The sequence below is a fragment of the Manacus candei genome, unplaced genomic scaffold (assembly GCF_025592945.1).
Source record: "Manacus candei isolate 608988 ecotype Guabito, Panama unplaced genomic scaffold, ASM2559294v1 h1tg000071l, whole genome shotgun sequence".
In the NCBI taxonomy this organism is placed as follows: domain Eukaryota; kingdom Metazoa; phylum Chordata; class Aves; order Passeriformes; family Pipridae; genus Manacus; species Manacus candei.
Window position 1 is genome coordinate 11,437,893 of NW_026138119.1, and position 25,321 is coordinate 11,463,213.

Consider the following 25,321-nt stretch of genomic DNA (forward strand, 5'->3'; position numbering starts at 1 on the left):
CACACAGCCAGCACCCCTTGGAAAGCCAGGCTGGGGGGTCTGGCAGGGCTTGGACCAGGGGTACAATTAGGGGAGAGCCCCAGGGTTAATGCTGCAGCCCCTTGTGGGACCCCTCTTCCCTGTGTGTGGAGCCTGGCGAGTGGTGCCCATTGCCATTGGCTTCGGGAGCGGATGGGGAGCATCCCCACAGCAGGCAGGTGGGGGGTCCCAGCCCTCCACAGCCCCTGGGGCAGGCAGCAGCCCTCTGCCCCCAGCACTGGTGTTTTGCAATTGGAGCGGGAACTGGTAACACATGTTGTTTACCAGGGAATTATGTAAGGGACGCCACGTGATGTGCCCAGAGCCAGCCCTGTTCCCACCACCCACGTGGAGGTTAACAGTGTCCAGCCATGCTCTTAGACCCCCCCCAGGCCACCATCTGAGGCTGGCAGAGCCTGGTGTGGTGGATCCAGCTCACTTTCTGCCCTGTGCCCACCTGCACCCCAGGGTGGCTGCACTGTGGCAGGGCAATGTGAGGCAAGGGGAGAGCCCTGGGGAGCTGGGCTGGTCCCCAAGGAACCCACACACCCTATGCCCACTGTCCCATCTCAGCCCATCTGTGGTGGGGGCTAACACCCAGGTTGTGTCCAAGAGTCTGTGTCCAGCCGCTGTGGCGACCCACAGCCTGGATACTCCATCCTGCCCCCCAGCTCTGCTTATCCTGTGCCGTGCTGCTGTCGGTGTCCCCTTTGCCCCCACATGGCCCCACCTGCCCCCATGCTCCAGAGCTTGCACCCAGCATTGCCACCCAGGTCCTTGGGCTGGTTCCCAGCTTTGCCCCACCCAGAAGAGCTGGGAGAGTGGGCACCACCCAAGTATCCATCAGGCACCCTTTGCTGCCACCTGGGCAGGGAGCTGGGGGTACCCAGGCAGCAGGGGGGACTTTGTGTTCCTGCTGCAGTGTTGGGTGACAGTGACACCCCTGGGTGCTCCCTACCTCTGTGCCCGATGGAGAGAGCCCCCTGGGGAGGCTGAGTCCTAGCCCAGCATGCGGGGCCCCAGCCGGGCTCTTGTGATGCTCAGTCCTGCCTGGCTCAGCTTTTGTTTTGTTTTCATAAATCCACGGGGCCGGGCAGGCGCGGGGGTGCACAGGGCAGGGTGGCCTCACAGCGGGGCGTGGGGAAGGGAATGTACAGGGGGGCCTGCCAGGGGAAAAACAGCTGTTGTGAAAACATTCTCCTTACGTAAAGCACCTTGGCAGGGCCGTGTGGGGCTGGGGTTCTGCCCGGCATGACCAGCCCTGCCCAAACCCTGCCATACCCACGGGTGCTGCTGCTGGCACCCAGCATACATCCTCTGCCCTCACTCTGCAGGGGGGCCCCCAGATTAAGGGGGGACATCTCAGCGCCTGCTGGTGACCCCAAAACAAGGGGGAGGGCACCTCCAGCCCCTCTTGGCAAAGGGTGCAGAGTGGTGGGGCGGGTGGGGTGTGAAACGCTGGGGTCCATCTGGCTGCATTCTGGTCCCTGAGGAGCTGAGCATCTGGGCTCCCCAGCTTGCCAGTGGGATGAACCGGAGCTGCACCTTGGTGGGACACACCCCAAGGGTCCTGAGGCCAGCCGAGATGCTTCCTTGGGTGATGCAGGGACTTGAGTCGGGGCAAAGCAGGGGGTCCTACAGGAGTACACGCAGGTGTCCCCAAGTCCCATGGGTCGGGTTGGGACCTGGCAGGCACTGGACATTCCCTCCACTTCACTGGAGCCCCTTTCTGAGTCCAGGTGAGGCTACCCTGTGCAGACTGGGCAGCCCTGGCCCCTGCCCGTGGGCAGCCCCTGCTGCCTGCCCCGGCCCCGCGCCGCTGGGGCCAGGGACGGCCGCCGCTCCGGCCGCGGGCTGTTTTCACTGCGGAGGAGTTTGGCTCCCCGGAGCAAACACGTCATATCAACAGGAGGGCTGCATTCTCAGGATCCCCTGCCTGCCCTTTGGCTTCGGCGCTCAGCCCTGCTCCAGCTTGCATAACGGCACGGGGGGGAGGCAGGGTTGGCCCCTCGCAGGGGCCCCCGCACCGCCTGTCCATAAATAGGGGCTCGACGGACTCTCCAACACTGCAGCGCTCTGCCTCCAGCTCTCGCTTGGCTCAGCTCAGCTCGGCTCGGCTCGACCATGCAGGCCACGCTGCTCAGCGTCCTGGGGCTGGCCCTGCTTGGGGTACTGCATGCCCAGGACAGCATTCCCATCCAAGCCGACTTCCAGCAGGACAAGGTGACCCATCCCAGCAGGCATCACCTGCGTGGAGGTTTGGGATGTTTTGGGGGATTCTTGCCCTGAAAATGTGTGGAGAGGGTGGTGCAGATGGATGTGGGGCCAGGCTGACACTGGGAGGGCAGGGCACTGGTGCCCACACAGCCCCCCATCCCGAGGACCTCCCAATACCTGGTTTTGGTGGCTCTGGAGGGGATCCAACATCCCAGCTCCAGCCTGTGGGGCAGAACTATGGGTTAGATGTGGGTCTGAACTGCTGCTGTGCTGTAGAATGGGTGTGATTATTCAAGAGTCTTACAGAGAAGACTGAGAAAAGCAATCTCAGTCTCCGAGTCAGCATGGAGATGGGCCATGGAAACTACTCCCTGACAGAGACCCCAGCCAAGGGCCCCCAAAAAACAAGGGCTGCTCTGCTGAGGTGTCCCACACACTGCTCTGCCTCTGGAAGGGTCCTGGGGGGCCACGGACACCCGAGGGGGTGATGGGGATGGAGGCACTTCCTGCAAAGATGGGCATCTGGGATGTCCTGCAAGGGCGATCCCAATACAGCCCCTCTCCGAGGCTGGCAGTTCCCTTTGGAGGGCACCGTGCTGCTGGCCCCAGGGACTGGGCTAGGATGAGCCATGCTGGACTCAGGGTCCTGACCCCTCCTTGAGCCCCCAGATGGACCGAAATGGCATCTCAGAGCCAGACAGTCCTGTCACCTTCCCCAGTCTTGGAGCAAAGAGGAAGGAAACACCCAAGTGCTGGGCAGTGAAGGGCACGTCATGAAACAGGGATTTCCTGGCCCCTGGGTTTTGTGGTTACCAAGAGCTGTAGCAGCTCCCTGGGGATGAGGACCCCAGGACACTGCCAGGGGAGAGAGACGTGGCCTGGGCTGGGGCTGGTGGGGGGCTGAGGGGCAAGACAGGGTCTACACCCAGCTGGGGCTGAGTGAAGGTTGTGTGCAGCTCACAGGGAGATGGTACAGCATCGGCCTGGCCTCCAACTCTAACTGGTTCAAGGAGAAGAGGCACCTAATGAAGATGTGCACCACTATCATCTCCACCACCGCAGATGGAAACCTGGAAGTCACCTCCACCTACCCCAAGTATGGCCATGGGGAGGGGGTGAGTGGGGAGGGGGTGCGAGGGTGGGAGGCACTGGTGCATCGCCCCACCACTCTGACATCCTTGTGCTGTGCTCATGCTGTGTGTGATCAAAGGGGTGACCAGTGTGTGACGAGGAACAGCCTTTACACCAAGACGGAGCAGCCGGGGCGGTTCAGCTACACCAGCACCCGTGAGTGCCCCCTGACCATGGGGCAGCCCTGCTGTCACTATCCTTACTCCTGCCTTGGGGCGGATTTGGAGCCTGGGGCTGAGCCGTGCTCCCTTGTCCCCCACAGGCTGGGGCAGCAAGCACGACATCCGTGTGGTGGAGACCAACTATGAGGAGTACGCCTTGGTGGCCACCCAGATCTCCAAGAGCACCGGCCCCTCCACCATGGTGCTGCTCTACAGTACGTCTGCCCTGCGCCCCCATGCTGTACACCCCCCAGGACTTCCTGGAATGTCTATCTCTCCCATGGGAGAAGGGCAGCACCGTCTCCCAAGCTGGGGTGACCTCTGGGATAATGGCAGGGTCGGGACCCCCTTGCTGGGCTGCCCGTGCCCCCATGCTGGCAGGTACGGTGGGGCTGCCCCTCACCCTGCTCTTGGCTGCAGGCCGGACCAAGGAGCTGAGTCCTGAGCGCCTGGAGAGGTTCACCCAGTTCTCCAGGGAGCAGGGCCTGATGGACGATGAGATCCTCATCCTGCCCCAGACAGGTGAGGCTGGAGGCTGTGGGGAGCAGGGGGTGAGATACCCCAAGGGGGCTGAGAGGGAGGAGAACCTCCTGGCTTGTTCCTGCCTCAGTGTGGGGCCAGCTATGGGGTGCCCCCATAGATGGTCCCTCGGGGGGGCTAAGGATGATCTCCCCTTTTCTTCCCCTCACAGACAAATGCATGACAGATGCTGCCTAGGTAAGTCCTGACTTCACTGGGGGTCAGACCAGCCCTGCGGGAGGGTCAGGGGTGTTCAGAGCCACTGCATCCCACAGAGCCCTCGCCAGCCCTTCCCCAGGCTGTTCCTCTCCTTACCCCTATGAGGGATTCCCCATCCTGACCCTGTGGGGTACCTCAGGCCCTGGGTGGTGTGTGCTCACCCACTCAGTGTGGGGCTGGCCGGGCCAATGTCCCCGCATGTGTCACCCTGTCTCCCACAGCTCAGCTGTGCTCACCTCCCATCTCTTCCAGGTGATCCCACCAGCTGCTGCCGGCCAGAGCCCTGACAGTGCCGCAAGCTGGTGACCACCCTGTCCCATCCCAACCCCAGTGCACCCCACAGCACTGCAGCAGCCTTCGCTCCTTGGCTTCACACCCCACACCTGTACCCCCATGCCCATTAAAGCCCACATAAAACCAACCCTTGTCTGCTGGGTTGTTGTGAGGAAGCCTCAGTGGGGCAATGGGGAGGGGGAAGTATGGCTGGTGGGGCTGGGGCTCGGTGTCAGGGCTGACCCCAGCTTTTAGCCATGGGGACACTGGGCTGGGGCCCTCTGTGCACTAGCAGCCCCACACTACAGTGCTGCCTGACCACTAAATATGCCCCGTTCCAAGCAAAGGGGTCCCTGAGGCTGGGACCTACTGGGGAGATCTGCTCCCCTCTGTCCCCTTGGGCATCCTGGGCTCCCTCACCTTCCCTGCCTTGGTTCCCTGCTGGAGAGCAGGCTGGCAGTGTGGGAATGGGATGACAGGCAATCATAGGGAGGTCTCCAAAAATTTGGGGAAGGATGGACATGAAGCAAAAGGACATCCGTGAGGGCTGGATGTGGCTTAGCTCTCACCACCCCCCTGGGCTCCATCCCATGAGCCTGGACCCTCTCCAGCAGCGGGGTCTGAGCCTGCTACCACCAGCCTGGGAAGTCACCACCCCTTCTAGGGGCACCAGGCTGTAGCTCGACCTGGGCTAAAACCACCAGCACAACCATCTTCTGGCACTGAGGATCCTGAGGTGGGATCCGTTCCATCACTGCCAGACCCTGGGACCAGCAGGAACAGCTGCGAGGGGGGCCTCGGGGGCAGCTCAGCTCCCCCCTCCCCAGACAGAGCAGCGGGCATGGGGCAGCACCCAGTCCCGGCGTGCTCTGGGCAGGGTTTCACACAAAGCTGCATTCATTCGGGACCGGGCAACTGGGGGGGACAGGGCCAGCACTGTCACCTAACCCGGGTACAGGTTATCCCTGCTCTTGTGTAACCTGTTGCATAAAGATAGGGCGGGCAGGGGTGCTGCCAGCAGTGGGGGCTATAAAGGTGGGTGCAGCCTCTCCTGCCCACATCCACCTCCAGAGCGAGGATGATGGTGGCACTGCCCAGCCTGGCGCTGGCCCTGCTCTGCCTGCTGCGGGCAGGGGCCGAGGTCCCCGTGCAGCCAGACTTCGACACCGAGAAGGTAACAGCACAGGGTGCTGCCAGGCACGTTCTGCCTGGGCTGGAGGGGCTGGGTGGGGCAGGGGGCCTTTGCTGCACCCCCGGGGACCCCCTGGTCTCATCCCTGAGCTGACACCAGGGTAGTTTCCAGGAGAGCCTGTGAAAAAAGGGTTAGTTAGGGCTGCTGTGTCCAGCGCCAGCAGTGACCCCACTGAAGGGACACCAGCACCTGAGGCTGTGATGTCCCCAAGCATGTAGCACTTCCCCAGGGAACATGGACCAGATGCCTCTCCTGCCCTCCTGGCATGGGGCAGGGCAGGGTGTTCAGCATGAAGGTAGCAGGCTGCCATGTTTGTCTGGCTGGTCGCCACAGAGGGTAGCAGGTCCCCCACTGCAGGTTGGCAGATTCCTACAACAGGCTGCCAGGTTCCCCATGGTGGGGGACAGGTCCCCCTGGAAGGTAGCAGGTCCCCACTGCTTTCCCAAACCCCACCGGTGATGTCGTGCTGCAGTTTGCAGGGATGTGGTATGTCACAGCCACGGCTTCCAACTGCTCTGTCTTCCTGAAGATGAAGGACGGGATGAAGTCGTCCATCACCACCATCAGCTTCACACCAGAGGGGGATCTGGCCATGAAGTTGGTCTGGCCCCTGTGAGTGTCTGTCCCACTCGCCACGTCCCCCGTGGGCCAGGGACTCCCCTCCCCACCACGGCACCTCCCCCAGACCCACTGCCCCAGAGTGCCCAGTCCTGCCTGAACCCCAGTACACGCCCCAGGCAGGCTGGGCTCCCTCCTGCACCCACCACCCCACTGCCCTCCCTCGTGACATCCAACCACGTTTGTCATTTCCACGTTCCTTTTCCAGGCTGGACAAATGCCAGAAGTTTGAGCTGCTCTTCCAGCAGAGCGGGCAGGCAGGGCACTACATGGGTACGTGTGGTCAGGTGGGTCGGAGCCATGGGTACCCTGAAACAGAGGGTGCGCCCCGTGCCTGGGGAGCAGCGGGAGGTGGGCTTGGCTGCTCTGCCTTCTCTGCTCAGCGAGGGGTCATGCTGAGGGTGGGCACCCAGCTCCATCACATCACTCAGGGGGTCCCTCCTCATACTCCCCTCGGACAATTTTGGGGCTCAAGCAGTGGGGCCCAGGAGGGCTCAGATTGTACCACATTACCCAACTGGGCACCTCTGGTATCCTTTAGCAGCACAAGAGAAGAGGGACCTGCTCGTGATGGAGACAGACTACAGCCACTATGCCATCCTGCACGAGGCCCATCACAGCGAGACAGAGCCTAGCACCGCGCTGCAGCTCCTCAGTGGGTGTTGGAGCAGGGACAGGCACCCACAACTCCGAGAAGGGATGGGGGCACCAATGGGGAGTGAGGGCTGGGCTCTCCACCACCACCCAGGGCCACCACCAGTACCACCAGTACCCAATGTCCAGTACTCCGAGAATTAATTTTGGGGTGAATGAAACCTTTCACCAAAGATATCTCTGGTTGGTTGTGGATTGAACCAGACCTCCTTGCAGTGTGCCAGCCCAGCTGTGGACCCCCAACCCTGCCAGCCACCCCATAGCACCCCAGGCAGATGGGTCACTCATCCCAAGGGGCTTGTGCCCCTTTGCTGCCAGCCCAGGGCACTGTGGATTGCCTGATGTCCACTCTGCACCTTCATGGCTTCACCTTAGCCCTTGTCTGGGGCCCAGTCACTGCCCTGTGGTAGCTGGACTCCTGGGGTGGGGCTGGCTGCCAGGACTCCCTGCACTCACTAGCCCCCACTTTGCATGTCTGGCTGCAGCAAGGGAGCAGGATGTGAGTCCCCAGCTTCTGCAGAAGTTCATGGAGCTCGTCCCCACCGTGGGCCTGACCAAGGACATGCTGGCCATCCTGCCCGAGTCGGGTGAGTGCCCTGAAGGCACGGGGTGGCACATGTGGCCCCTCTGTACGGGGACACTGTGGGGGCTCAGGGTGCTGCCCGTGGCACACTCACTCCTCTCTTTGCTTTCCAACAGACCAGTGCACCAAGGCCATCAGGTGAGTGTGTCCAGGGGAAGCCGTGACTCACTCCCAGCACGGCCAGGGCTGAGCAGGCACTCGCGGCCCACTGGGGGCCCCCCACCTTCCTCGGCTTTGCCTCTGCGTCACCTCAGCTTTGCCTTGCTCTAACCACTCATCTGTCTATCCTGTCTCTGCAGCTAAAGCCTGTTGTGTCCTCCAGACTTGGTGGACACTGGGCTCTGATCCCCACTCTGTGGTGCCCCCTTCCCATCCTTCCCAGCTGAACTCTGCCGGACCCCCTGCCCCACACCAGGATCACCCCTCGATCTCCTAAATAAACAGATGCAGAAGCTGTCCCAGAGCTCAGTGCTTTGTTGGTGGGAGCAGGGTTGCTGCCAGGGTCCCCAGGCACCCTGAGTGCAGTGGCCCTGGAGCTGACCCTTCCTGTCAGCCCCCCAGGGGTGTTGGGGGGCTCCTGTGCTGTGATGTTTGGTGTGCCCAACATGGGGAGCAGAGGGGATGGGGAAGGTGCAGCTGCCAGGGCAGGGGAGAATGGAGCTGGGGTGACCAGGGGCTGGCACAGCTTGGCTGGGGGGGCAGCAGCTCTGGGCAGACAGTGTTAAGCAGTCAGGCTGTCCAGCACTGCCTGCAGGGACACACGCAGGACACCGCATTCCCTGCTCAGTCCCCTCCCAGACCACCGAGCTGGGAGTGAAGCTGCACCATGGCTGCCCATAGCAGGCCTGGAACACCCATGCCTGTCTGCCACCCCTCTTGGTCCCCCATCTGCCCACTGACCAAAGTAGGACTATGCTGCCACGAGCCCTGTGGGCGCTTTTCATCCCACTCCGCCTCCTGTGGAGTGGAGGCAGGCCCTGGTCTCTCCCACTCCCTCCCTGCCTCAGGGTGGGGGTCCTTCAATGCCCAGGCAGGTGTGGGGCTGTGACCCCAGGAGCCTGACGGAGCAGGGGCACAGGGGACATCACACTGTGAGAAGGAGGGACACAGTCTCACAGTGACATGAACCCGTTCTTCTGCCTGCCCTGCTCCGGGTGCACCCTGCCTTGCAGGCCCTGAGCACCTCAGAGCAGGTGGGGAAGCCTGTGCAGGCACCACGGGTCAGGTTGTGCCAGCAGCATGTGGATGGTTGGGTTTGGCAGGATCCCAGCGGCTGCCTCGGGCAGGTTCCAGCCTGGCCAGAAGGATGGGTCACTGTGCCCCTTGGTGGGTAACGGTGCTGCCCCTGGAACCTGTGCCGGGAAGAACCTCCTGCTCCTCCCAGCAGCCTTCCGGAAGCCAGTTGGAAAACAACAGCTCGCTTTGTTCTTTCACAATCCACTAAAGAAATGGGGAAAATCCCAAATTTCAGCAGTGGTGCAACAGTTCCTGTAACTCTGTTTTGGGGCTGGCAGGCACTTCCCCCCTGCCCCGGGGGTTTGTTCACCCCTGGCTGACTCCTGCCCTCCCGAAGCCCTGCCCCCCCCCCCTCACCCCCCCCCCACCCCTTGTCCAAACCAATCCCAACAGTGCTGCCCCAGCTCCAGCTCCGCATGCAGCAGCGGGGGGGGGGGGGGGGGGGGGGGGGGGGGGGCTGAGGGGGGGGGTGGGAGGAAAGCACTGAGATATAAATGTGGCAGCCCCAGCACCACTCCTCATCCCACTGGAGCTAAGGTGACATGAGGACCGTGGGGCTGAGCCTGGGCCTGGGCCTGGCCCTGATCTGCTTGCTGCACGTGGAGGCTGAGGACCTCGGGGCTGGGGAGTTGGACACGAGCAAGGTGATCTGCAGCATCCCGGGAACAGAAGGTGGGAGGGTGGACTCTGGTCACCAGCAGTCAGGGATGACTGTAGAGGTGTTTTGGTACTGGGAACAGCTGGGGACACTGCAGCCACCGTTGCTTTGCTGTCACACCCAGGTGAGGGTGGTCACCCAGCTCCAGCATAAGTGTCCCTAAGGAGACTTTGTTGCCTGGAAGGGATGTGGGTGTCCCATGGACTGAGGGTGTCCTGCCTTGATCCCTGAGGAGGTGACACTCCCAATTGCTCCCACAGACTCACAGTCTGCTCTTGCTACCAGATTGCAGGGAAATGGTACATCACTGCTATGGCCTCCGACTCCGAGAGCTATCTCCAAAGGAAGGACCAGCTGAAGATGGCGATGGCTGGCATCGAGGTCCTGGGGAAGGACCTGAAGGTCTCCTTTGCAATTCCCACGTAAGTCCCACATGCTTTACTTCACAGGTTTCACTGACCAACCTCCTCTCTTGACCTTCATCGATAGGTCCCCACCTGAGTGCACCCACCAAAGACCTGACCAGGGGGTGAGGCAGGACCACTAGGGGCTCAGGACAGCTGTGGGCACCCCTTCTTCAGGGCAGACTCGGGACAGCGCCAGCCAGGACCCATCAGAGGGTGGGATGCTCTACTGCTGAGGGATGCAGAGGGGTGATAAGGGACCCTATGGTTGAAACCTTCCTGGCAGTACCAGCCTTATCCCAGAAGCTCAGAGCACGAGCAAGGGCATGGATGATCCCCAGGTACCAGCACTGTCCCCTGCCAGCCCAGGTGCCCATTGCTCCAAGGGTGGTGGTATCTATCCTCTCCTGCCCCCCCCTCCATACCATCTCATCCCTGAACAGCGAGTCCCACTTTTGGGGTAGCTACTCCAGAGCAGGGGAGGGAAAAGGAGTCACTTCCCTGTATGCTGGAGCATCCTTCACTGTTTTGCAGCCCAGAGAGATGTATGAAATTTGAGTCGATCTACAAACCAACAAGCATTCCGGGTGAATACTACAGCTCTGGTGAGTGGGGGGAGCCTGGCTCTTGGGGCAGCGGGGAGGCACGTCCCATCATCCCTGTCTGAAGCAGCTGGTTGTTCCCGGTGACATGGCCCTTAGGACTGCCTGCCCCTCCTGGGTCCTGGGTGGGACATCCCTCTGTGTCCAGGTGCCAGCTGCACTCCAGGGCCAGTCCGTGTCAGGGCTGGTGACACAGCAGATGGCAGAACACCCCCCAGATCCTCCCTCTGGGATAAACACATTCACACTCAGCTTAAACCCTGGGGAAAAGCAGGTTCATTCTGCCAAGGGGCTGTGGGTGAATGTTCTCAGGGGATGAAGCAAGGGGTTGTTTCCCACCATCCCCACCCCAAGGGTCAGTCTGACACTGGCCAACAGCCTGCAGTGACCATCCTTGGCCCTTCCTGCCCTCACCTACCCATCCCTCTGCTCTGCTGCAGTCTGTGGGCTCCCCCAGGCTTTCAGAGGAGCCTTAACAAGAGGGAAAACCAGGACAGAGAGACACCGAGGAAAGACAGACTGGGTGGGCTTTACACTCTTATAGCCCCTTTGCAGCATGGGGGTTTCCAGGAGGTGGTAATTAATTTTTCTCCATGTCCTTTTGCAGACAGAGGCAATAAGACAGCACAGCTGGTGGATACCGATGGCAGGACCTATGTGATTATCTTTGCCACCAGAGAGAAGGAGGGGAAGATCTTGCATATGCTGAGACTCTACAGTGCGTAGCCAGCGGTGCTGCAACAGGGGTGAACCACTCAGAGGTGTCAGGGTGCCTGCAGGGTGCCTGAGAGGCCAGGAGTCAGGGGACAGACCCCCTCCTCACTTCTGCTCTGGGTGGGGCACAGGAGCAGGGCTGGGGCTGCCGTGTGCCTCCCATGTGGCAGGGAAGAGATAGCGATTTGGGGTGCAGGGGAGGCTGGGGCTCAGGCTCCTGCACTGTGCTGGGAGTCCGTGGCCTTGGGTAAGTCGTGTGGTGAAAGAGTGGGGGTTCTGCTGCAAGGTGGGGCAGAAACAGCAGGGACACGAACCTCTGCCTTGTCTTGTCCCCTGGGTGGGGTGTCTCATGCGTCTCTCTAGGACCTCTATCAGTGCCTCCAACCTTCTTCCAGGGACTGCCATCCATCCCATCCTTGTGCTCGCCAGGTGCCCAGGAGATGCAGTAACAGGCACAGCCTGGAGCTAACTCATGTCTTTGTCTTTAGGCAGAACCCGGTGGGTGAGACCTAGAATCACAGACCTGTTCAAGACGTTTGCCAAGATGGAGGGCTTCAGCGACGAGATGATCTGGATACTACCCAGACAGGGTGAGCACTACCCAGGGGCGATACAGGGACGTGCAGGCTGGGATCACTCAGCCTATCACTGCCACCACTTTGTGGTCTGAACTGGTGTGAGAGAGTGCTGGCAGCCAGAGGTGCTCTGACTTGGCACACTGTGGCTTTCTCCTTGCTCAAGTTCATTCTGGGTTGTCTATTTTGGGTGCTAAATCGGGCTAGTCAGACCACAGCACCGGATTCAGGCTTTCTCTTTACTTTCACAGACGAATGCAGACTTGATGGACCATAGGTGAGTTGCTGCAGTGCAACATGGTGTTTGCAATGTCCTCCTCTGGAAACTGTCCCTCTTGGTGCCCCAGCAAGGACCACCAAGAACTCTTTGAATTCCTCTGAGCTTGAGCTGTTTGAACCTGTGCTGGAGCTTGTACTCAGGTAGGACCATTCCCTTGGGTGCTCCTCTGCAGTGGGGACCCCCAGGGAGCAGTGCCCGGCACTGAACAAGGTCATGTGAGCCGAAACCACCGCATCAGTGGAGAACCAGTTGCACAGCCCCTCCAGCAGTAGGGCCAGGACACCTGGCTCCTGCCAAAGGGACCTTGGGCTCATGGACCTGCAAACCTGGCCAGAGTGGGTTGGTGTCTCACCACACGAAACGTGCTTGCTGTTGGCCCACCCTGGCATGTGCTTTGCCACCACACCAACACACACACAGCTGTAGGCATTAACTAGAAATCCATTGCTGGATGTAGCTCACGCTACAGAGATGGGGAGAACTGGAGAAGAACTCAGTGATCTCGATGGAGAGCCCCACTTGGCCTTGCCTTACTCAGCCTGCCTCTCCTGGATGTTTTCCAGGAAGCGTGGGCTGGCTCGTGGATGCTCCTCCCAAGCAATGCAAGACCCACACTTCGAAGCTCCAGGCTGCTGTTCCACCAGCCCTCTTCCGAGCTCCGTGGTCAAGGCTTTGACACAATCCCTGCTTCTCCAGCACACAGTCCCTACTTTTTGCCAAATAAAGAGAAACTTAACCCAGATCTTGGTGTAGCTGTCTGAGGAGAATCCAGGGTTCCGGGGTGTGTGGTCCCCCACTGTTGTCCTCCCAGGGGCTGCGAATGGTGAGCAGCCAGGAGTGATCCCAGGCTGAGCTCACCCAAGTGAGGGCAGTTTCAGACCCCACAGGATTTTCCCTCCTGGGTGCCTCCCATGGGGCAGGACCAGGCCAGGTAGAGGTGAGGCAATGAGTGCAATGAGGCTGGGAATCCCGTGGGCATGAGGGGCTGCATGGAGAAAGGCCACAGAGAGTGAGATAGGAGTTTGGAAGGCTGCACCCACCCCCACCATCCATCACCTCCCCTCCTCTGGCTCTGCTGTGGCTGCAACACTCTGCTCCCCAGGAGCCCCGGGAGCTTGTCCACCAGCTCAGGCTGAGTCAAGGCAGTGCAAGACTCAGATCTGGGACCTCTCAGCCCCATGGTGCTACAGGTTGCTGTGGAACATGTGTGCCTGAATCCTCTGGACACAAACCTGGAGAGATGCATGTGGTTTCTGCCCCTGAGCACCACACAGAGAAAGCCCCCACTGGAGCTAGAGTACTTGGTGGTGGCAGTTACCAGAGAAGCTGTATCTGCGTGTGCTGGCTTAAGAGTTAACCAGCAGGGGAAATGAACTCAACTCAAAGGAGAGATTATAAGTCAGAATAACAATTTATTAAAATAATACAGTAAGTACAATTATACAAACAAACAATTGGTTTTAACCCACAAAACCCAAATGTATAACCCCGCACCCTGGGGCATGAACAAAGTGGTGCTCCCTGGGCCCCCCCCGAGTCCACAGCAAAGGGAGAGGGGAAAAACCTGCTGGTGGGAGAGCTGTTGCAGTCTGGTCAAAAGTGGTGACCGCAGTCCAGTTGAGGATGGTGGTCTCAGTCTGGTTGAGAGTGGTGAGCTGTGGTCTGGTTGAGAGGGGCGAGCTGCAGTCCTCCTCTGGATCCCACAAGTGGTGGAAAGGTTCTGAAACTCCAGGTTTATATATTCTCCAGTTCAGTCAGGAATGGTCAGTCATTCCCTCAGAGCGGGGAATTCCATAAAAGGAATGGTCAATCCTTCCCTCAGAGCGGGGAATTCCATAAAAGGAATGGTCAATCCTTCCCTCAGAGCGGGGAATTCCATAAAGGGTATGAGGACAGGAACACCCCCCCACACCTGGCAGGCCCCCCCCCCCCCCGACAACAGTTTCTGGGAAAATGGCATGGAGGGCCATAGAATACACAGTTTTGGGCTACACCCATCCAGTGATGAATTGGTCCCAGCTGTTCTAACTAGGACACTGCGCCATCCCTGGAAGTGTCCAAGGCCAAGTTGGACGGGGCTTGGAGTGACCTGGGCTAGTGGAAGGTGTCCCTGCCCATCCATGGACAGGTAGTAGAATGAGATGAACGTTAAAGTCTCTTCCAATCCACACTCTTTTTTGATTCCTACTCCCACAGACAAGAAATTACATTTGGGAAATTGTCTCTCCTGACTCTGAGGATCGCAAGAGTGGGATGCATCCCAGCAGCAGCAAGACAAGGGACCTCACTGGGACTTCCCAACCCAGTGCCATCTCCTCCCTCTTGGGAAGGAGCCCAATGTTTCCAGCAGGAATTCTCCCCAGCAGTTTGGATTGGAACAGTTCAGCATTTGCTGCACTCCTAGGACTGCCCAGCCCACATGCAACTTTGCCTCCAGGCTTGTTTTTGGTACATGCATTGATGCAGATGAAAACATCCTGCTGCCAGCAATGCCCTTCGCCACGGGCTCTGTGTGACAGGGAGTCCCAGTGTCTCCACATCATATTCCACCCAAACGTTTCCTTCCTGCCGCATGCAGGTATCACCTGCCAGAGAGCAGTGAGATAATTGCTCTTTGTCACTGGCACTTTCTATTCCTCCTTTTGTCTGTCTATTTTCTTCCCATACCCCAGAGCACACAGGCCAACAGTTCAGATATTTTTTGGGTGTGAGTTCCTGCCATGCAGAGCAGGTGGTGGGTCCCCATGCACCTCTCCATAGTCCCTCAAGCCTGTCCTTGTCTTCACTGCTCATCCAATGCTCCTTTATCCCCTCAGCAAACCTGGCCAGATGTCATCAATCTGATAACAAGGGACTTTTCTCTCACTGAATATTTCTAAGGACTTCCTGGGATGAGGCTCCCTGGTGGCATCCTGCGGCAAGGAGCTTTACCACCCACCGCTGCTCTCCCTTTGGCTTGTTGTAGTGGTTCCATCTTCAGCTTCTCAGCCAGGGTCTCTGGGAGCACACCATGGGAATGGCTGGCAGGGACCAGGTGAGTGCAGTGGGGATCAGACCAGGCACCAGGTTCCCAAACATTGGTGGAGAGAGCAGAGGGGTGCTGGGGCAAGGGAGGTGCTGGGTCAGCCTTTGATGGCTGAGGAACAGTTTGAGACTTGCAGCTCATGGCTACTGTGATGCAAGACCATCTGCTCTATTCATGCTCCTCATGCTGTTCCAGATCTTAAATCTTTGACAAGCCTCCCCGTCCTTCCAGCTGCTCCTCTCACGCTTCTCTCTCCCTCTCCTGTTCAAGCCATGTCCCAGCTGGGGCTGCCTGGCCAGACCCGGACCTCCACCTCACTGAAATGGTGGGAGTATAGCTGAGGTTTACATGGTGCCTTTTTCTGTTCCCTGATCTTCTCCTAATGTCTCCTCATGCTGCCCCCTTTGGCACCTGCTGTACATGGATGAGATCTTTTACAAGACATCTGTCAGTCAGCACAGTGGCCTCCCTGGGTGACCTTCTTCCCTTTCTCTCAGCCACTGTTTACTGTGTGGGTGACCAAGCACTGGTATGGGCTGCCCAGAGAGGTTGTGGAGTCACCTTTGGGGATACTCAAAACCTGTCTGGACACAATCCTGAGTGATTGCTCCAGGGGACTCTTCTTGAGGAGGGAGGTTTGGACTGGATGACCCCCTGTGGTTCCTTCCAGACTGAACCATTCTGTGATTTATCCCTCTGAGATCTGCCTCTCTGGCCTATGGCAGCTTGTCCCCTGTGAGCTTTGATAAAGACCCTTCCAGCTGACCAGGGAATGTCCAACACCCATGTCTCACTGACTCCTCCAGAGAGGTGTATTTCTGAGGTGTGATTTTTCTGTGCAAAACTTGGATTTAGTCTGTCCTGTGACATACTTTGCCCAGATATCAACCAAGTCTGGCATTAATTACAGCTTTCGTATCTTCCACATTACATAGGAGACCTACTCATGTGTCATCCTTTAGCTCTGACCACCTCTGCAGAGGCTGCCGTGTTCGCTTCTGGTCTGGTGAAAACTAGAGGTATCACAGGGGAGTCTAAGCGGCACGTGGCAAGCTGCAGTGATGTCTGAGTTTCATATCTGACTGGAAATGTCATCTCCTCAGTCTTACTACTCGCTTGCCCTTCTGCACTGGTAGGACAGAACTTTTCAAGTGTTTGCAGAGGAGATCGTCCATCCTGGGAATCCAGCAAAGCTCCTCCTTGGACAGGGTGGATGCAGAGCTTTCTATCACCTGGATGCAGGTTTTCTATCACCTTATTTTCTTTGAATACTCACTCTGAATTTAACTAGCTACCTTTAAACATTTTCTGGTGTTAAATTCCTGCTGCCAAAGCCTTTGAAGAAGGTGCAGATGTCATTCCCCAGAGCAGAGCAGTAAGGCACCGAATTCTGATGTCTTTGTTGTTTGTCTTACATTGTTGCCTTTGGCTGCTTTCAGTAAGTTAAAGTTTATGCTATTTCTAATCAGCTTCTTGAAGTTGCTGTAATCATGCTGGCTTCCATTTAGACTTCCCAATGTTCTTTAGGGTTTATATTTGCTAATATCAGCTTAAGTGCTCAGAGGGAAGCTAAGCTGATCTTTCCAGACAATCTCTGTACCATATGTGATAGTTAATCCTTTCAGCTTTTCATTTTTTCCTCTTTTGAAGATGAAATGTGACTGTGTGGGATCATCTCTGGTTCTAAAAGTAGTAGTGGTTGGCATGAGAATGACGCTTTGATTTCGGCCCCTGAACCAGGTCCCACTTGCTGCTCAGGACTTGTGGGCTCCTAGCCATCCCAAAAAAAACCCTGAACCCATGAGTGCCCAACCAACCCGCCTGGAGCAGCCATGTCTTAGAGCCTCCTGGACGTTCCTTTGCATGTGATGGCTGCCAGCACCACTGTCACCAGCTGGTGGGATGGTCACCACAGCAGGAGTCACTCCAGTGATATACAGACATCAGGTGTTGTCCATCTGCATTGTATGCTGCAGAGTGAGACCATGAGGTTCTCCAAGTGCCAATGGCCTTGGGATCTGGTGGGTGTGAGCCCAGAAGAGCTTTTCCCCTTTCAAAATGCACCCAGGAGTACATTGAAATCACCCTGGTTTCCCAAGCCACTGGTGCTACCAGACACACTGTCATGAAGAGAGGAAGCATCTTGTCAAGCTGTGCAGGTGCTGAGTTACCAGTGTCCCCAACAGCTGTGTGGGGTGAGTGCTTGAGGTTAGAAGAGATTTAGGATGGAGGAGTCAGCCCTATGCTGGGATCTCTGCCTGCTCTGCTCCCTGCCCCTCTCCCGTGACCAGCAGCCGTGGGTGTCCTTGCTGTCCCTCTCGCAGCCCAGCAGCCAGATGAGCACCGGGGTGCCTGGCACACGTGTCAAAGGACGCAGCCTCACAGCTCGCCTGCAGGCAGCATGGCAGGAGTCCTGCCTCTACTACAAACGTGGTGCTGCCCCCCTACAGGCATGCCCCTCATCCACTTGTTCCACAGCCTAGTTCCAGGATGTGGCTCTCCGTGCACAGCAAGGCTGTGGAGCTGGCCTGTGCTTCACTTAAGCCTACCTCAAGCTCACTTGACTCATTAGATTTGATTGCAAGTCAAATGCAATTTAATTAGCAGAAAGGCAAACAGCCCCTGCCAATGACTGGCTGATCATTCCCTAATGACTATCAGATCAGCAGATGTAATTGCAAAGCCCTACAGTTATCGGAAAATGAAATGAAGATGCCACTTGCATCCCACTCAGACAGTGCCTCCGACATCTCCTCCTGCCATGGCTCGTGGACTGGGGAGTTTCTGTGGGGGAGAGCATATCCCTCTGCACTCTTCACCTCCCAGTAAAGCAACCAGGGCCAGAGAAGCCAACCTGGTTTTCTGGTAGCCCAGACTGTGGTGGTGTCCTGGGGACACCAGCTCTCTGGAACGCCCTGGATTCTGGAGAGGTCACAGGGCACAGGGAGGGAGCTGGGCATGGGTGCCCTACCCAGGGGTCTTGTGCTCGGTCTGTGCATGTGACATCTTCCCAGCGAGCCAGCCATGTAGTTCTCCACCTCTGCTTCAATAAACCAACTCAAAGGCTGCGGTTACATTTTTAGCTGCAGTTTGCGTATTTCCTTTCTCTTTTCTGTTTGCATGCTCAACCTCCCAAACCTGCCCAGCTGCAGGAACCAGCCTATCGGCGGAGGGGATATAGACAAATTGTGCACAGACCAATATGATCGACAAAATGTCCGATTTATTACAAGAAGGATACTCATTATATACTGTTTCTACACCCCTAGGCGTGATTCTTCTTCACACAGCATTGGATACATAAGAGAAACATACTTTGTTGTCCGGTGTTAATTGGAGCATCGCAGGTGTCCATAAGAGATGAAAAAACTTGTTTAGCTTTCTAAGACTCCTCCTTGACCTTGGCAGGGAGCCTTCTTTGTTCTAGCTACGCAGCAGTTTTTACTGTCTGCACCCAGCCATACCAAGGCAAGGCCTACAGAAATGCAGGGAAAATTGTTCACACACAATCTTTGTTCTCCCAACACCAGCCCACCTTACTTCTCCCAATTTCTGCTTGTTCACAGCCGCAGCCGCCAATCTTCCCCTATTGATCTTCCCATTTACACCAAAGAGCATTGACTCATGCCTACTCGAGCTGAAGTTGTTTTCCCAGATAACTCTTCTAAAAACAACCTATTTTTCAGGAACAGGTACAAAACCCCTACCGCATCTTCTGGTGAAAAATTATGTTGTTCTCATATCCAAGGATGTCTGGAATGACCATTGCGGACAAGGCTGTGATTATAGCACCTCCACTCCTCCTGGAAGGATTTCCCTCCCAGGGCTTTGTCCTCACCCCAAGCTAGCTGGGAGATCTGTGACAGGTTTCAGCACCATCCAGGCAGACATCCCTTTCCTTCCTTTCCAAGGCAGTTTAGGTCCAGGAAGATCTGATGGTGACTTTCAATGTTTTTTGCTGTGCTGCCCTCTCTCCTCACCTCCCACTCCTACACCCCCCTCCTGAGTCCTCCATCACCTCTACCCTGATCACACCAGCTGTTTCTCTGACCTCTGGGAACCTCTGCTGCCATGGGAATCTTCATGGAGTAGTTTGAGTTGCTCTTGTCATGGTTACAGGAGGTTTTTTATTTTATTCCCTTTTCCAACATGGTTTTGGAGGGACTGTCTCTTTAAGAATGAATTCCCCACCCCTGCTGGAGCTGGGCAGGGGGAAAAGAAAAAGGCCCGGTGGAAAATAGAGCTCTTGTGCTTCTCCAGGACCATGTGGGCTGGTGCCTGGGGAGTCCACGTGGAACTGCTGCCCGTCCCAGGAACCCCTGCCATCGCCTGGACCGCCACTGCCACTCACCCTCCGCCACAGATGGGGAGAAACAAAAGTGAGGCAGACATAAGGCACACTGTGTGGGACCAGCACGGCCTCCCAGGACTGCCACCCGCCCATGCCAGGACCACCAGCACTGTCCGGGACTGACACCACTGTCCGAGACCGCCACCGCTGCCAGGGACTGCCACCACTGCCAGGGACTGCCACCACTGCCAGGGACTGCTACCGCTGCCGGGGACTGCCACCACTGCCAGGGACTGCCACCACTGCCTGGGACTGCCACTGCTGCTTGGCCACTGCCCAGTCACGCCAGGCAGGGCAGCACCAGTGCCGGAGGCAGCACGTGGCAGGGAACAAAGAGGCTCCAGACTAACGCCACTGCTACAGTCAAGACCTGAACGTGACATAGAGTGGGCAGTTTAATAGTATAGCTTCTTATGAGCAACACAGTTTTCCTGGCTTTTTGCTTTTGCCCCTTTTTTGCATTGGTTTTTTTTGTTTGGTTGAGCAGAGGGGGGCAGGGAGGACCCTCCGCCATTTTTTCCCCTTTGTTCCAGGGGGGCCACATGGGGTGGTGAATGCCCCTCTTTGTGGGTAAGCCTATTCCTTTGTATCTTTGTGGCTGCTGCTAATTCCTTGTCAGTAAACTGTTATTTTTTAACTTATATCTCCTCATATTTTGTCTCTCTGTATTGGTAGGAAATAAAAGGGGAAGGAGTTCATTTTATTGAAGTTCCCACCCCAAAATTTGTCCTTAAACCAAGACACTCTACACCATCTTTGCACAAGGCCAGCATTGTTTGTTATATTTCCTATGAACCAGAGGAGATACCAGCCCATACCGCTCTCCCAGCTGCTCTTATCCCCCAGGTCCTTCCCGTCTCCCTGAGGTTACACTTTTGTTTGTCAGCTTCTACTCCTCCATCACAACCCAAACTAGCAAGTAGAGTACACGCCTCTCCTCCAACCTTCATTCCTTTTGTGGTTCAAAGCCTGGCATCACATCCCTGAAGGCTTCTCCCATCCTGCTGGCACACCTCCTTGGATTGAGTCCATGGATGCTCCCAGGTGCTCAGACAGCCTGAGCAGCTGAGCTTCTGAGGTTGCTCCTCCTCCCTCCTTGATCACACACATCCACCCAACTGCTGGGCACCAGGACAAACCCACAGCCTACCCTGGCCCTCTGCATTGTGGAGCACATCTCCAGCATGGCAGTGTTGTCCTTGTTCCCTCTCGGAGTGCAATGTCATTTGAAGGTGCTTAATCCTCTCAGCCTGGCATCCACCTCCTCTTGGCTCCTAGGAGATGCTCCCACCCTTCTCTCTGGAAGGACCTGGTGATAGCTCAGTCAGCAACAGCAGGTTCCTGCAGGCTTTTGTGAATGGCTGATCATGTCCTGGCTGCTCCTCCTCCAAGCTTTAGATTCACACTCAAAATCTGTATCTCATATTCCTTTACTCCTGAGCTCCAGCTTCCCATTAGATCCAGAGTCTTCCCTTTTCCTGCATGCTAATATCTCTGCTTTTCCTTACCATCCTCAAGCCTGATGGAATCGCATTTCTGGTCCTCCTGTGATCTCTCAGACACTCAGAGGTCCCTCCCTTGTGTTGTTTTCTCAGGGTGAACATGAAGCTGACATCCCCAGTGCAGTATTGGCCAGAAGGAATCTTCTCTGTCCTACATATAAACATTGTTTATTTTTTTGAGGTCTGCTTCCACGATCTGTGACAGAGAGGGCAAGCAGGAGACCTTTCTGTATCTTCACTAAAGGTGTAAACACTATTTGTTTCCAGCAGCAGCTGTTCAAGCAGTCTCCAACCTGTGGGATCTTTAGACCAATCTCCTGTTGCAGGTCAGGAAACCTGGAAGGAGGAGAGGAGCTACTCTCGTCTGGTCTTGTTTAACAGTCCCTGGGATCCTTACTGATTACAGAGGTGAGGTCCCAGCTCTCTCTGGTGTCCTTCAGGTGACACAGAGTTGGGAGTTGCCTTAAGGATTGAAACCCCATGGGCTCAGACCTGCCACCTGCCCCCACAGTTGTACTCCCACCACGCCTCTGGATCAAGGTGTGGGCAGTGCCTGGGCAGCGGCACAGCTGCAGCTCACTACACAGCAGATCCAAGGGCTGGTGATTCCCCACGGCAAGGGTGAGCACTTCCCTTCTTTCTACCTGTCCTTATCTCCAGCTCTTCTGGTAGATGAGCCCCAAGCCCCTGCAGCAGGAACGTCTCAGTGCCCCCACCATGTTCCTTCTCTTGGAACTTTCCGGTGTCAATGGAGGAGAGATAACCCCCTGCCCATTCTTCTCACTCATTTACCTGGTGGTGGTGCTGAGGAACCTGCTCATTATCACCCTTGTCCGCTGAATGTGCACCTCTACTCCCTCATGTATTTTTTCCTGGGCCACCTCTCCTTCCTGGACATCTACTGTTCTGCCACGCCCCTCCCTAAGATCCTTGGAGACTCCTTCTCGTCACAGAAGACCACCTCCTTTGTGGTCTGCATCACTCAGATGTACTTCTTCCTTGGCTTTGGGGGCTCTGGGTGCCACTGCTGGCTGCCATGGCTCAGGACCAGTCATGGCCATCTGCCTCCACTGCCTGGCACTGATGAGCAAGAGGGTGTGTCACTGCTTGGTGGCTGAACAGCTCCTTCTCATCTCTGATGCAGGCCTGCCCCCAGCCCACTTGTCCTTCTGTGGGTCCAACGTGAGCGACCACTTGTTCTGCAACCACTTTGTGCTGCGGGCCCCCTGCAGCCCCACACTGCCCTCAGCACAGCCGCCTTGTACACTCTGGCTGAGACCCCTGCGATGGGCTCTTTACTTCTCACTCTTGTGTTGTATGTTCACATCTTTGGAGCTGTCCTGAACAGGGAGCAGGGACACAGAGAGCCTTTGCCATCTGCACCTTGCTCCTTGCCATAGTGTCCCTGTTCTTCACAGGGACTGGAACCATTTGATACCTCGTGCCTCACTCCAGCAGCTCCAAGGAGACAGACATGGTCCTTGCCCTACTCTACACCATTGTGACCACCATGCTCAACCCCATCATCTACAGCTTGAGAAACAGCAAGGTCAAAGGGGCCATCAGGAGAGCCCTGTACCAGGGTGTCTTACAGACGTCCACCAAGGGTGCAGTCATCACTGCTGAGCGACCCCCACCCTCCCTGTGACAGGGATAGGTTCTTGGTGACCCAAGACACAGGAAGAGCCTGGGGCTCCCAGTCAGGCAGTGCCAGTGAGGGCACAGCTGGCAGCTTCTCGCTTCCCTTCACCAGCACATCCAACGCTCAGACACGTTATTACCCATGAGAACCTGGGGGCTGGGTCCCTAATTCACAGCATCATCTGCCTCTGTGACTGAAAGCCCCCACACCGCTGACTCAGACTCCCAGTGCCAGCTTCAGGGAGCCCAGCTCTGCAGGTATGGTCCGAAGCAAGTGAGCTGGGTCTCATCCCATTCCAAGAGCCAGGTACCTGTGCTGGTTTAAAGGTAAACCAGCAGGGGAAATGAACTCAACTCAAAAGAGAGATTATAAGTCAGAATAACAATTTAATAAAATAATACAATAAGTACAATTATACAGGCAAACAATTGGTTATATATAACCCAGCACCTTGGGGCATGAACAGAGTGGTGTTCTTTGGGCCCCCTGAGTCCAAAGGAAAAAAAAGTGAGGGGAAAACCTGTTGGCGAGAGTGCTGTTGCAGTCTGGTCAAGAGTGGTGATTGTAGTCTGGTCAAAAGTGGTGATTGCAGTCCACTTGAGGGTGGTGGTCTCAGTCTGGTTGAGAGCGGTGAGCTGCAGTCTTCCTCTGGATCCCACGAGTGGTAAAAAGGTTCCAAAACTCCAAGTTTATATATGCTCCAGTTCAGGCAGGAATGCTCAGTCCTTCCCTCAGAGCGGGGAATTCCATAAAAGGGTATGAGGATGCTCAGTCCTTCCCTCAGAGCGGGGAATTCCATAAAAGGGTATGAGGACAGGAACATCTTCCTATCTCACAGGCCTCTACTGCTAACAATTTCTGGGAAATGGCATGGAAGGCTATAGAATACACAGTTTTGGGTTACACTCATACCATGATGAACTGTTCTCAGCTGTCCTAACTAGGACAGTACCATCCTTCCATTGCACAGCTCTTCACTCTCTCAGAGGGGTGGCAGAAGGATGGCACACAGTGTCCTCTGGAATAGACTAGGCCTAAGAAATAGATACTGCCCAGACGGATAAGCTGTGCTGGCTGTCCATATGTTGCCTTTGATGTGCTGGTGCCCTTGGTAAGCCTTTTTCTTTTAATCATTTATCTACACGAGGGGTTTTGTCAGGCTCTCTGGAAAGAGCTTTTATTCCCAAGCAGAGTCCTTTTTGAGGTGAAACACTGCAAAGCACAGCAGTAATGCTCAGCTGTTTGCACTCCTGGTTAATGCTGGATGATCTCTTCTGGGCTCGACTTGCAGACACTGCAGAGCTGGATGTCTTTCCCTTAATGCAATGGAATATGTATGTTGGGATCCGGGGCTCAGCTATCAGCAAAGAAGGATCTGATGAGATTATGTAGCAGGCCATGGACAGCAGGAGCTGGGAAGAACGCCTTACTCTGTGGACCTTCCTCACAAGACCTATTGATATTTAACTATGTTGATTGGCCTGTCTCCTGCAGCAAGATATGGAAAGACTTTGTGATGACGTTATCAGACCATGTAGAAACCCCTTTATTCTTTTTCCCCCCATGTGGTCCTAGCTAAGGGAAAATATTAACCAACTGTGTAACTGTAGCAGAAAATTGTGTAATCTCCCAGTTAACACAATCCATTGCCTAGTTAGCATAACCCATCCTCCTCATTAACATGTCCTGCCCCCAAGACCCTTGTATTGCATTTCACTTGTTCAATAAAGATTCCAGTTTTCACCCCCAAACCTGAGACTGATTAGTTATTGACCTCTTCATATGTATACATAGAAAAACCATTGTCAGTGGACTGATCTTTATAGTTTTTGAAGTCAAAATTAATCCTGGGTACAGAGAGCTGCTTCCACATGCTAAATAGTGGCAGTGAAGCAGGAGTGCAGGTGGGAAAGCAGATGGATCTGGTTCATGTTGCGCTTTCAGGAAGGGTTCAGGGGGTCCCAGCACATGGAGCTGAGGGGATGGTACTTGGTGGTCATAAATAAAGTGATGGGAAAGGATGTTGTGAGCCCTGCTCAGTGTGTGCAGGGACACCTGACAACAGATACAGTGAAATGTGTTCTCCCTGGACCTTGACCCAATGCTGGGTTGGGATTGCTTTACAAGTAAAACCCTGTAAGACTCCTACTGAGCAGAAATTATGGGAACTAGTTTCTTGTGACTGATGGAGTCAAGATTTCCCAGTGGGAACCCAACGTGCCTTATCCACTCAGGTGAGGCTGCACCACATCCTCCCAGAGCACACAAACAAGGCAGGGCCAGTTGGGGAACCAGGATTTTACGACACCTACAAAATCAGCAGCTCCTTTGGAAGTAAAATGGGAATTTCCCATCCCTTCCCACCCATGGTTCCCAGGGCAGGGATGACCTGGAACAATCTGCCACCCCTCTGCTCTCCTACAGCCAGGGAAACCTGAGAATTCACAACTACTCATGCCAGGTGCGCTGGTTTAGTATTTGGCCGAGAATGCACCTCTGGAGGTTATGAGCAGCAAGAGAGGATGTAGCAGGGAAGGGCTGGGCACCATGAGTCTGTGCTTAGCCTTCACTAACTTGAGACACTGATAGGCAAGGTCACACCACAATATGGACCAGCGGAGCTTGCTGAAAGGACGAGCAGCATTGCCAGGGATAAAAGAATCATAAATCCCTGCTTTCAGACTTATGAGTCATGGGAGACTCCCACTTTCTCCGGAGCAGCTGTCTCCAAAGAGGAGTGCATGCAC

At 56.1% G+C, this 25,321-nt stretch overlaps 4 protein-coding genes across 7 annotated transcripts; all 4 read left to right on the top strand.

Annotated features, from left to right (window-relative positions):
* Positions 1 to 2,038: 2,038 nt before the first annotated feature.
* On the top strand, positions 2,039 to 4,686 carry PTGDS (prostaglandin D2 synthase). The gene is made up of 7 exons (XM_051808054.1): positions 2,039 to 2,241; positions 3,192 to 3,331; positions 3,446 to 3,522; positions 3,629 to 3,742; positions 3,948 to 4,049; positions 4,219 to 4,244; positions 4,518 to 4,686. The coding sequence occupies exons 1-6, from the start codon at positions 2,143 to 2,145 to the stop codon at positions 4,242 to 4,244; spliced, it is 558 nt and encodes a 185-aa protein (XP_051664014.1). The 5' UTR covers positions 2,039 to 2,142; the 3' UTR covers positions 4,518 to 4,686.
* A 133-nt stretch (positions 4,687 to 4,819) lies between these two features.
* Positions 4,820 to 8,042, top strand: LCN15 (lipocalin 15). 4 transcript variants are annotated; one of them, XM_051808053.1, is made up of 7 exons: positions 4,820 to 5,712; positions 6,203 to 6,342; positions 6,557 to 6,621; positions 6,890 to 7,003; positions 7,488 to 7,589; positions 7,702 to 7,723; positions 7,885 to 8,042. In XM_051808053.1, the coding sequence occupies exons 1-7, from the start codon at positions 5,617 to 5,619 to the stop codon at positions 7,886 to 7,888; spliced, it is 543 nt and encodes a 180-aa protein (XP_051664013.1). In that variant the 5' UTR covers positions 4,820 to 5,616; the 3' UTR covers positions 7,889 to 8,042. The 4 variants fall into 4 exon arrangements, 1 of the variants encoding a protein (XP_051664013.1); XR_007907777.1 differs by lacking the exon at positions 7,885 to 8,042 and having other exon boundaries at positions 6,557 to 6,627; positions 6,890 to 7,589; positions 7,702 to 7,716; XR_007907778.1 differs by lacking the exon at positions 7,885 to 8,042 and having other exon boundaries at positions 6,890 to 7,589; positions 7,702 to 7,716.
* Positions 8,043 to 9,313: 1,271 nt separating this feature from the next.
* LOC127480177 (extracellular fatty acid-binding protein-like) lies at positions 9,314 to 12,794 on the top strand. The gene is made up of 7 exons (XM_051808055.1): positions 9,314 to 9,465; positions 9,765 to 9,901; positions 10,418 to 10,488; positions 11,093 to 11,203; positions 11,688 to 11,789; positions 12,026 to 12,051; positions 12,618 to 12,794. Exons 1-6 carry the CDS (start codon positions 9,364 to 9,366, stop codon positions 12,049 to 12,051), a joined length of 549 nt encoding a protein of 182 aa, XP_051664015.1. The 5' UTR covers positions 9,314 to 9,363; the 3' UTR covers positions 12,618 to 12,794.
* Positions 12,795 to 21,604: 8,810 nt separating this feature from the next.
* LOC127480231 (olfactory receptor 10A7-like) lies at positions 21,605 to 22,580 on the top strand. Its single transcript, XM_051808129.1, is given in 6 exon segments — positions 21,605 to 21,764; positions 21,767 to 21,952; positions 21,955 to 21,981; positions 21,984 to 22,166; positions 22,169 to 22,273; positions 22,276 to 22,580. Coding segments are annotated over 6 exon segments (966 nt in total).
* The last annotated feature ends 2,741 nt before the right edge of the window (positions 22,581 to 25,321 follow it).